Raw genomic sequence first — 12,658 nt, 5'->3', positions numbered from 1 at the left:
TTCTCCAGCGAGAGAAACCTTCAATGCGTGGTGTTTGTGGGCTACATATTACAATGCGCCACCTTTTAAGTGGACGTGTTTTACCTTCAGACGAGAAAACAAAGATTAATTTATCTAGAGAGACTAGTTTCTCCGCAAATGTGCCCTCTACCTTAGATGATCAATGTGATACGGATTTTAAGATTCTGTGAAATATCTGACTTGCCCCCTAAATCATTTACGACTTTTTAATGTGTTAATTTCAGAGTGGCTGGCTCATTCATTTTTTACGAGTGATCAAGCAGCCTCGTATCCTTCTTGTATTATCCGTGTTGTCCGAGATCATGCTGTAAAATAAAGCCTCCGAATTTTTTATTCTGTTCTCAATATGGGCTGAGGTATTACATGCCATGGATATTACTTGGCCAAATTTCACGCTTCGCTGACGCGAGTTGCAACCCTCTGCCCCTGAAGGGCTCCGAATTGTAGCGTGTAACATGCAGAAAACGTGCCTCCAATTGAAATGCATATAAGAATCAAAACTGAGTAAGATGATGACCATATCGACATGAGTAATGTTGTTCAAATGTGTGTGAAATCTTATGGGACAACTGCTAAGATCATTAGCCCCTAAGCTTACACACTACTTAACCTAAAGTATCCTAAGGACAAACACACACACCCATGCCCGATGGAGGGCTCGAACCTCCGCCGGGACCAGCCGCACAGTCCATGACTGCAGCGCCTTAGACCGCTCGGCTAATCCCGTGCGGCATCAGGAATGTGCGACGTTGAGTTGTTCGTGCTGGTAATGAAGGAAGCGGTGGTTCTAAACTGAACGCGTGTGAGAGAGAGCTCAGATTTTTTTTAAAATAAAAGAACATATGCGAGAACTTCACTTTCATATGATAAAGCGATGCAAGCGGAGCTGAGGTAATTGATTCGTGAACAAAGTGAAACATTATACACGGACGGTATTAAGTCACTGGCCTCTCGTTGGGAGAAATTTGATCGTTCCCAGGGTGAAAATGTTGGGAAAAAAATATGAAGACATGCAGAATAAAGACGTATAATGAGTATAACATTTGTTTGATTTAAAAAGACTTAAGAGTTTACACATTAAAAATGTAGAGCCATCCTGGCCACCAACTGCCTTGTCATTGCCAATACCCATGTATTAATTGCTTCCCCGTAGAGAAACAGGAAAGGGCAAAGAGGAAGAAGAAAGAAGGAGAAGGAGAAGAAGAACAAGATGGTGAAGAACATAACGCTTCACCGAATTTGCAAAACCTTAAGAGGGGTAGGACGTCAAACGGGCCGACTTGGAGCAGGAGACGCATCACAGGACATTTTAATTTCCAGTGCCTATAATTTTACAAATAAATTCATAAAACTTTGTTAGCATCTCCAGGAAGGATTCAGGATTCACAGTCATTGCAGTGGAAGTTCAAAAACATAACAAAACAATTTTTTATGTGGGAAATGTCATCATTTTTTCACTTACTAATGGCTGCATTTGTTGCTATAGGTACCCTTTTCTTCATAAGTTAGAGATATTCTTCGATGAATTTTGCACAGCATACATACCGTGCTTACAGGTGTATGAAACTATAGAATTTATTTAATTCATGAAAAAACGAATGATCTGTTGTATTTTAAACTTCATGTTTAGAAAAAACACAAATTTTGTAGTTAATTACTTCAATTTTTACCACAGTTTTTAATAGATTTGGAAAATTATAGAGTTTCGTACGCCTTTAAGTATGGTTTGCATGCTGTGCAAAATTCATCGGACCATCTCTCTTACTTATGAAGAAAAGTGTACCTATAGCAACAAATGCTGCCATTAGTAAGTGAAAAAAATGATGAAATTTCACATGTAAAAAAAATTACTTCGTTATGTTTTCGAACTTCCACTGCTATGATTGTGAATTCTGAATCCTTCCTGGTCATGCTGACAAAGTTTTATGAATTTATTGGTAAGAGTATAGACAGTGGAAATTAAAATGTCCTGTGGTGCCTCTCCTGCTCCAAGTCGGCCCATCTGACGTCCTACCCCCCTTAAAAGATGCCTGGTTGTGTGACTTTGAGTGTCAACGTGGAAGATATTGGGACAGTTCAGCTTTTTTTTAGATAAGACTTTCGTGTATCTTTTATTTTTGAAACGGTTTAGATGTTTTAGATACTATAGCTACATACATTTCAGCTTATTTTAGTAAGGGGCTGACTGTCGTTCAGAGCCCATTCACTCACACACACACACACACACACACACACACACACACACACATAATTCTACGCGTGACCAATATTTCGTCAGACAGGTGGTCGTGGTTCAACCGGCCCCTTCAGCGCCGGCCGCCATGTTGCAGGTACGTGTGCGGGGGCGCCTTCCTGTTCTCGGAGTGGGAGTCGTGGGACTTCCTGGACGGCTCGTACTTCTGCTTCATCAGCCTGAGCACCATCGGCTTCGGCGACATCGTGCCCGGCGAGAAGATCTACAGCGAGGGCATCGAGCTGAGCTTCATCTTCTGCAGCATGTACCTGATGCTCGGCATGGCGCTCATCGCCATGTGCTTCAACCTCATGCAGGAGGAGGTCGTCCACAAGATCCGCTCGTGCGCGCGCTCCGTGCGCAACTGCTTCGGCTGCCGGTGACACAGGTGTGTAGCGCGCGACACCTTTCCTTCTTTCTTTCGCTTGTGCCCGTTTCCTACAGCGTGGCAGGGTCGGCATGGTTAATCGGATTTGGCAATGTTAGTGTAAGGGGTGGCCGGATGCCCTTCCTGCCGCCACCCCGTACCCCCCGGGACGGAATTAGTGTATTCCAACTGTCTGCGATTAGTGTAATCCATGGTATAGTGTTCAAATGTCTGCGAGCCGTGTAGCTGAGGCGGAATGTGGGGACCAGCCCGCTCTTCACCTAGGGGGATGTGGAAAACCACGTAAAAACCACATCCAGGCTGCCCGGCACCCGACCGCCGTCGTTAATCCGCCGAGCGGATTCGAACCGGGGCTTACGCGCCTATCCGAGTTCAGGAAGCAGCGCATTAGCTCTCTCGGCTAACCTGGCGGGTCTTAGCACGCGACACCGCCGGCGGTTTTATCCGTACAGCACCAACAACTGTATTTAGCCACTAATTAAGGTTGGTGTCCATGTAGCACATATAACACGTGCTACGTTCCCCGCACTGATGCGTGTCCTGAAGCCACGCTGCCAAATTTTTCAGTGAAAAAATTAACCTTAGCAGATTCTGAATTGATTACACTGAAAATAGTGTCTTTATAGAATACAGACGTCGTAAATCAGATTCACTGAAGCACATTTTACGTACACTGAGGTGGCAAATATCATGGGATAGCGATACATACATATCGAGATGGTAGTAGTATCGCGTACACAAGGTAGGAAAGGGCAGAACATCGGTAGAGTTGCCGTTTGTACTCAGGTTTCCACCGTGATTATGGCCGCACGACGGAAATTAACAGCCTTTGGAAGTGGAATGGTAGTTGGAGCTAGACGCAACGGGATATTACAATTGGGTGATCGTTAGCGGATTCAATATTTCGAGATCGACTGAGTCAAGAGTGTGCCGGGAACACCACATTTCCGCCATTACCTCCCACCACGGGCTATGGAGTGGCCGACAGCGTTAACTTAATGAACGAGGGCAGCGGCGTTTCCGTGGAGTTGTCGGTGCCGACAGACAAGCAGTACTGCTTGAAAAAACAGCAGAAATCAATATGGGACGTAATCGGGGTGAGTGTGAAACGTCCCCTTTGGAAAATTATAAATGACTCTGCTGGTAAAGCTCTTACGTTCATTGATTTTCCAACAGCTGAGCAAAACTGAACGTACTCAGACATTTCTCTCTCTACTTATTCTGATCAACAATAAACTGACACACAATATATTCTTTACCGGAACGCAATCTGACTTTCAATAATTCCTACAAAAGAATGGCCCTGACTGACAATAACCTATACCTTTCATGAATGCACATATCCATGCCCGAGGCAGGATTCGAACCTGCGACCGTAGCGGTCGTGCGGTTCCAGACTGTAGCGCCTTTAACCGCTCGGCCACTCCGGCCGGCTAGCAAATAATCCAACAATGCAAATCAGCCACAGACTGCACATAGCACAGTCAGTGATTCTCATACAGAGCGTTACGTGGCGTTACCAACATAAAGACCTAAACTACTGAAGGCACTAACTACAGATAGGCATAGTTAGCAAATGAAAGCTTTTGATAGAGAACAAACAATGTATTTACGTTAATAGTGTTCAAAAGTCATTATATATATATATATATATATATATATATATATATATATATATATATATATACACTCCTGGAAATTGAAATAAGAACACCGTGAATTCATTGTCCCAGGAAGGGGAAACTTTATTGACACATTCCTGGGGTCAGATACATCACATGAACACACTGACAGAACCACAGGCACATAGACACAGGCAACAGAGCATGCACAATGTCGGCACTAGTACAGTGTATATCCACCTTTCGCAGCAATGCAGGCTGCTATTCTCCCATGGAGACGATCGTAGAGTTGCTGAATGTAGTCCTGTGGAACGGCTTGCCATGCCATTTCCACCTGGCGCCTCAGTTGGACCAGCGTTCGTCCTGGACGTGCAGACCGCGTGAGACGACGCTTCATCCAGTCCCAAACATGCTCAATGGGGGACAGATCCGGAGATCTTGCTGGCCAGGGTAGTTGACTTACACCTTCTAGAGCACGTTGGGTGGCACGGGATACATGCGGACGTGCATTGTCCTGTTGGAACAGCAAGTTCCCTTGCCGGTCTAGGAATGGTAGAACGATGGGTTCGATGACGGTTTGGATGTACCGTGCACTATTCAGTGTCCCCTCGACGATCACCAGTGGTGTACGGCCAGTGTAGGAGATCGCTCCCCACACCATGATGCCGGGTGTTGGCCCTGTGTGCCTCGGTCGTATGCAGTCGTGATTGTGGCGCTCACCTGCACGGCGCCAAACACGCATACGACCATCATTGGCACCAAGGCAGAAGCGACTCTCATCGCTGAAGACGACACGTCTCCATTCGTCCCTCCATTCACGCCTGTCGCGACACCACTGGAGGCGGGCTGCACGATGTTGGGGCGTGAGCGGAAGACGGCCTAACGGTGTGCGGGACCGTAGCCCAGCTTCATGGAGACGGTTGCGAATGGTCCTCGCCGATACCCCAGGAGCAACAGTGTCCCTAATTTGCTGGGAAGTGGCGGTGCGGTCCCCTACGGCACTGCGTAGGATCCTACGGTCTTGGCGTGCATCCGTGCGTCGCTGCGGTCCGGTCCCAGGTGACGGGCACGTGCACCTTCCGCCGACCACTGGCGACAACATCGATGTACTGTGGAGACCTCACGCTCCACGTGGTGAGCAATTCGGCGGTACGTCCACCCGGCCTCCCGCATGCCCACTATACGCCCTCGCTCAAAGTCCGTCAACTGCACATACGGTTCACGTCCACGCTGTCGCGGCATGCTACCAGTGTTAAAGACTGCGATGGAGCTCCGTATGCCACGGCAAACTGGCTGACACTGACGGCGGCGGTGCACAAATGCTGCGCAGCTAGCGCCATTCGACGGCCAACACCGCGGTTCCTGGTGTGTCCGCTGTGCCGTGCGTGTGATCATTGCTTGTACAGCCCTCTCGCAGTGTCCTGAGCAAGTATGGTTGGTCTGACACACCGGTGTCAATGTGTTCTTTTTTTCATTTCCAGGAGTGTATATATTCGGCTGGAAGTTGGCGACATGCAGTCTTACAAATTTCGTTTCTCTGACGGACACACGTCCAGATCATCCGCTCTCAAAACTCTGCCATATCTCTCCCCACATCCACCACTCCTAGCGGCTCATCTCCAACCGCGCAACGCTACGCGCTGTTCACATCCAACTGCCAAACACTACAATAGCAAATATTCCAACAATGCAAATCAGCCACAGACTGCACATAGCACAGTCAGTGATTTTAATACAGAGCGCTACGTGGCGTTACCAACATAAAGACCTAAACAGCCTACTTACAAGTGCGGTGAAATCTGGCGTTAACGGGCTGTGGCTGCAGACGACCGACGCGAGTACCCTTGCTAACAGCACGACGTTGCCTGCAGCGTCTCACCTGGGCTCGCGAGAACATCGGCTGGACCACAGACGCCTGGAAAACTATAACCTGGTGAGATGAGTCCAGAGTTCTGTTAGTGAGAGCTAATGGTACGCTTCGAGTTTGGCGCAGACTCTACGATGCCGAGGACCCAAGTGTCAACAAGGCATTCTCAAACCTGATGGCGTCTCCATACTAGTGTGGGCTGTGTTTACATGGAACGGACTGAGTCCTCTGGAAGTTCGGCTACTTGGAGGCCATTTGCAGCCATTCGTGGATGTCATGTTCCCAAACGAGGATGAAATTTTTGTGGATGTCACTGCGTCCTGTGCCCAGGCTACAATTATTCGCGGTTGGGTTGAAGAACATTCTGGACAATTCGAGCGAATGGTTTGACCACCCAGATCGTCCGACATAAATCCCACCGACGGTTTATGGGACGTAATGAAGATGTCAGTTCATGCGTAAAGCCCTGCACCGGCAAAGTTTCCGCAGTTATGAACGGCTATAGAGGCAACATGGCCCAATATATGGCTAGTTGAGTCCATGCCACATCGAGTTTCTGCTCTATGTTAGGAAATATGAGGTCAGACACGATATTGGGAGACATCCCATGACTTTCGTCGCCTCAGTGTATCGCAAACCGCCGCACGTGTTTAATTTACATATTCTCTTCCACTGTAACCTGTTGTGTATCAATAATAACTTGCATCACAATATATTCGACAACGATATTTTACTCTACATTGTTAACAACGTTTGCCTAAAAATAATTTTTTGATATATCGTACCGTCAAAGGACGTAGACCTCTAAGTGGAAGACGAGTTGAGTAGAAGAGAAGTTGACATAGTCCCACACTCTCGTTTAGTGAAAAAATACGAGCTTAGTGAGAACACTTCGCTCTTAAAGGAACAAAATCGATAGATGTAAAGGTAATTTCAGAAGTGAGGGAGGATAATGTACAATGCACGTATTGAAACTTCTTTATTTAAATGTGTGAATCTGTGCTTAAATTGCTGAATGATTGAGAAGATCAAACGTCTGCGTTATTTGGTTCTGAAGCAGCTGAGTAAAACTGAACGTACTGATCCTACTTTCTCTTTACTTTTTCTTATCATGTCAATACTGACTTACAATATTCTAGCGCAACGCAATGTGACTGCTAAAAAAAAAAAGAAATTACAACCTGACTTCAAATAATTAATACAGAAGAATGGTCCTGAATAAGAAGCAATCCTGAGAATAAACTATACATTTCATTAAGCACTTACCTTACAAAAATCTTCATTACGCGAACTACTGCAATACTGCGAGCGTCAATACTGTCAGCTAAACAAAAGATTCTAACTACTAAAGCCACTAACGACTAATAGGCATGTGGTTAGCAAAGGAAAGATTTTGTTGTAAACCAAATAATATATTTTTTTACCTTAATAATGTGACATCCAGTACAAAGATATATAATCGTGAATAATTTTCAATCTCCAAGTCGGATACTTCCAGATCGTTAGCCTACGTTAACACTTCAGATCTCTTCCCTCCCTCGATGCTAACTTCTCACATTTAACACCCGTCACGGCTAGCTATTCACCTGCTGTTCAACTGCCCGACAGTACTTCCATTACTGCTGGCGACTAACTTCCAAGTGCCTAACAGTACTGGCGATTATCTTCCAACAACGAGTCCGATCACCTACAGAGTCTCTTACAAAGAAAGCGCAGTCAGAGATCCAATGAAAAGCGCTATACAGCGCTGCCGACACCAAAGCAGCCCACTTACAGTGTATAAATGATCTATACAGAAAGTGTCAGAAGCTCTCGTAGAGTGTTTGCAGGTGATGGGGCTGTCTGTAATAAGGTAGCAATGTCAGCTGACTGTAGCGAACACCAGCTGATAAAGGCCTGGAAGGTGCCCTTGACCGCAAATAAACGTAAGCTGTTGACACAGGCATAGGTGAAGATATCCATTACTGCACAATTACACTATTCGTGACAAATTTCTGGAAATAGTAACTAACGTAAAACACCTAATAGAAACATCTGGAGCGACTTTAAGTAGAATGAGGTGACATAAAACAAATAACAGGAAAATCAGGTGCTAGACAAGATTCGTAGGATCATAAGGTACTGTAAGTCATCCACGAAAGATGTGGCTTACAAAGCGCATGTATTGCTCCTCAGTCTGTATCTCTTGGAAGGATAGATTAACAGATCAGACATACTAGATCCAACTAAGAGCGGCGCGATTGTTATAGGTTCGTGTAGTCGTTGCGGAGATGTTCTACATATTGCAGTGGCAGAAGCTACAAGAGAGGCATTGTGCATCTCGGAGAGGTTTACCATGTGTATTCCGATAGCGTACGTCCGGCGAAGAGTGGCAAACATATTACTTTCTCTCTCACACGTCTCACGGAATGATCATGACGACAAAATGCGTGAAATTAAACTTGATACGGAGGTCTACTGACAGTTATTCTTGCCACGCACCATCCGGTAGTGGAAAGGCTGATCAGCCAGTGGTACTAGAAGTGCCCTCCACCACAGACTGTCAGGTGGCAGGTGACTTGTTGAGTATAAATGTAGAAGTAGATATACATGTCTGACAACAAGAATTAGTACGAATTATAGTTAGTGCTATCTACTGATGTTTTTCCGATGTAGAGGAACGTTTCTCTCACTAATTTTAATTTCAAGTATCCCTTTACAGTAGCGTTCCGTACAGTGTTTCGACGTATGTTTGTAAAGTTTTTATCCAATTTTTAAATGTTTACAGCCTTGAGATACGGTTGTCTGCTCATTGTCTCCCAGAGAATGTCGCAATGCTTTATGTTTGCTGCTTCCTCCGTTATAAGCACAACATATATATGACTTTCGCGAAAAGGTGTGTCTCGATGTGTTACTGCGTGTTCCGTTCTTTAGGAGTGTGCCACGAAATTAATCTAGAAGTTTAAACTTTTTGAATTTTTCATACGACACATTTTGTATTTAATGTGAGCAGTAATTTACGAACTATTTCGAGACGGTTTATACAAGACAATGTCTGCTGGTAAAAAACCTAGGGTTGTGGGAACCACTGGCTTACTGTTACCACTAAGTGGAAACCAGAACACTACGATCACTCAGTCAATGTCAGCGTACAGATGGCCTTAGTAAGTACCAGCAAAATCATTTTTAAATTTGTGATGGAGAAAGCAGACACTTATAAAAATCAAGCTAGTGTTTAAATTAGTGAGATAAAATGTTTTTAAACGTTACCTTCTTCTCTTTAAATGCTACCAATACAATATATTAAATGCTGCAACTGCTACCGACGTGTATATCACTGCACAGTCGCCGTGGCTTCAATTCTATCGACATACGAGTATTAATGCGACGGAAGCTGAGCATACCAGGAGACCTAAAGCCGGATGTATATGTTTCGACATTTTCTTAGTAAATGCTCATTGTAAAACACAAGCTGTATGTGGGTAATTACTAGACATGTCCCTCTCTCTGCCACTACTTACACGAGAAAAGAATCAGTGAAGTAGATACAGAAACAAGAAAAGTACGCCAACACTGGAAGCCAAACAGCAGACAGGGGAGATGGCATTCAGTTAAACAGACGCTATGTCGATTTTGAAATGGCATGACAAAAAGAGACGCATGCATGATGGCGAAATGCCATAGTCTGCAGTGAAATCAGATGTGAAACTGGACCGCTAAACTTCTACCAAAAAATTAAAATCAGAATGTGCGTTGGATTACAACGAGTGTATGGGTGTAGTGAAAAATACACGCTACTTAACTCAGCGCATCAGTCCATTTCTGGACTGTTAATAAGCACAAACCATTGCCTCGCAGATGCCGCTTTATGACAGGGTACATTTTCATGCTAAGACTATCATCTCCGACCATTTATTCTACCGCAATGAATACAAAACGCTATAAGATGTGTTCGTATCCTTCCTAAGGCATATTATGGGGATCAGACACTAACCACGAAAAACACATCCATACTGTTGAGAGGTAGTTAGCGAGGAACTGTGAAAGGAAGTGCCAGTCTACCAAAAGAACATCGCTCCCACATAAAGATCGAAAACTTTTATTACGTACGGCAGGACTGTGTTGATTTAATTAAACATTCCAATAACACAAATAACTGCCTTAAATGTACAGTAGAGATGCTGAAAGAACCAGCCAGGTCCTTTACAATTAGCGTATAATAAGAAGAGCAAGAAGTCAGCCCCGGCCACCAGTACTGTAGGTGTGACGCCCTAGACATCTTCCGTCTGACACGCAAACATCGAGATGTCAGACACTCAGTGTTAAATCCTGCCTAGTCGTCGAATATGGGGTGTCTAGGAAATCTGCATTCTCGGATCGCTAGGCAACAATTCTAGCAAATCGTATTAATGAGTTTTATTGCGAAAAGTAAACGACAATACTTAGAGAATTACATATGTCGCAAACAAACGGCGACAGACAAATAAGAAACCTCTTCAGTATAGCAATTCTTAAGTCGCTGCTGTACAAGTAACTAGTCTTTAAGCCGCCGTAGAACTGGGCCGCTGCCAGGCGGGGGCGGCGCTAATGTCCTCTTCGCATAGAGGCCGCTGCTGTCGGGATGTCGTCCTGGAGATGGGTCGGTCAGCGTGCAATTGGATGACGTCTTAGCAGCCCACTCTACTCTATCGTTCCCGACTGGCGTGAAGGCTCTTGACTTTACGCTGTAACATTCAGATCAGTACCAAACGTTGTGTATCGATAGGGTATCAATCAAAACTCCAATTTGGTTCGTACTGTTGTCCAGTACAGCGGGCATAAATGTCAATTAAAAGTAACACCAGAAGGACCAGAGCACAGGAAAACCGTAACTCTGAATAATTAATTTCTAATGGCCTCTGAGGGCACTTGGTTTAAACGCCAATGACGACATTATTTACTGTTATTAAGCGTTTGTTGAACGTAATGTACTTATTATTAACCTTATTATTTTGATTCTATTACTACTATTAGTTTTATTAAGTGTGTTATTATCTTTCGCACGTGTGATGTAATTATTCCTTTATTTTTCTGTTCTGATTGTGTATTCTGTGACACGGCCAATGTACAGATTTATTACTTTTAAAGAAACAAAGAGAAAGCAGACTGGCAAGAGGAAACGGCTGTAAACTCCAAACAGCCCTTTTAAATGTCATAAACCTGTTGATCCACATAACACTTTCACCCACAAATACAAAAAAGGAAAAGAAAACGTTGTAAGTAGGTTTTGAACTCGGTAACATAGGTGCAACGACGTAACGCTCTACCAATTCACCCGCTGAGGCCAGTCTTAATGAGTTACAGTTCCACTTTTCCTATGCTCTGTTGTTTTGGGGCTACTTTTGCTTAACGTTTACGACCGTTCTGCTGAAAGACATCACACAGTACGAACTAAATCATAGTTTTCGTTGATACTCTATCGACATAAAAGTAGATGTGTGACTAGGGCCTCCCGTCGGGAAGACCGTTCGCCGGATGCAAGTAATTCGACTTGACGCCACTTCAGCGACGTGCACGCCGATGGGGGTGAAATGATTATGATTAGGACAACGCAACACTCAGTCCCTGAGCGGAGAAAATCTCCGGCCCAGCCTGGAATCGAACCCGGGCTCTTAGGATTGACATTCTGTCGCGATGACCACTTTTTTTCCTTTTTTATTTTTTATTTTTTATTTTAAGGAACAAATAATTGCCAGCGTTTGGATTTGAACTGGCGACTTATAACACAGTAGCCAGGGTGCTAGGGAATTTTTTTTCATACTCTGTCCACTTTTTTGTGTTAGGAAAAATGCGTCTTTCACTTACGAAAAGCAAATTTAGAGTTTACATCCATATCAATAACAAAACAAGTGTACCATCGAAACAATGGAATAGAATTCCAAACTAATCGTATAATGACAGATAATAGAGAAATAAAAATCTAAGCAAGTCTTGCACGCCATTCCATGTGAAAGGCTCATCTGCGCAGAAATGCCATGTTCCATTTCGCAGCTTGTGGAGCTCCATGACGCCGGTCATCCTCTGTCCGGTACTCCCCAGCTGTGAGGGGGTTATCGAAGACACTGCGCAAATAGTTCGCAAATAGTTGTTGGTATCGGGGTGTACGCTTAAGTGTGCTATGACAGTGGTTCAAATGGCTCTGAACAATATGGGACTTAACATCTATGGTCATCAGTCCCCTGGAACTTAGAACTACTTAAACCTAAATAACCTAAGGACATCACACAACACCCAGTCATCACGAGGCAGAGAAAATCCCTGACCCCGCCAGGACTCGAACCCGGGATGCTATGACAGTCCTGGAGAAATTGCCAGTAATCAAGGACCATCTTCTCATCATCTTGAAAGAGGTAGTACGTGGACATGCCTTTAAACCATGTAAGGGAGTGTGTCTTCGCAGGCGGGAAATAAGTGTCCTCCGGACAAAGGAGGAGCCGTGGCTTACTTGTGCGAGGCGCGATACGCAGGTAGCAGGCGAGGATCTTCTGCACTAGCAGCCATATCTCTGA

The 12,658-nt window shown here is 44.6% G+C and overlaps 1 protein-coding gene across 1 annotated transcript in view; it reads left to right on the top strand.

Moving 5' to 3' along the window:
- LOC126100947 (potassium channel subfamily K member 13) overlaps positions 1 to 12,658 on the top strand; it is a 1,039,067-nt gene that overhangs the window by 931,075 nt on the left and 95,334 nt on the right. The window contains exon 8 of the mRNA XM_049911608.1: positions 2,352 to 2,642. Coding sequence (XP_049767565.1) covers positions 2,352 to 2,637 — 286 coding nt within the window. The 3' untranslated portion in view covers positions 2,638 to 2,642. The remainder of the gene's footprint in view (positions 1 to 2,351; positions 2,643 to 12,658) is intronic.

The sequence above is a fragment of the Schistocerca cancellata genome, chromosome 9 (assembly GCF_023864275.1).
Source record: "Schistocerca cancellata isolate TAMUIC-IGC-003103 chromosome 9, iqSchCanc2.1, whole genome shotgun sequence".
NCBI lineage: Eukaryota > Metazoa > Arthropoda > Insecta > Orthoptera > Acrididae > Schistocerca > Schistocerca cancellata.
Note: the sequence above shows the minus strand (reverse complement) of the source record. Positions and strands in the feature narration are given on the sequence as shown.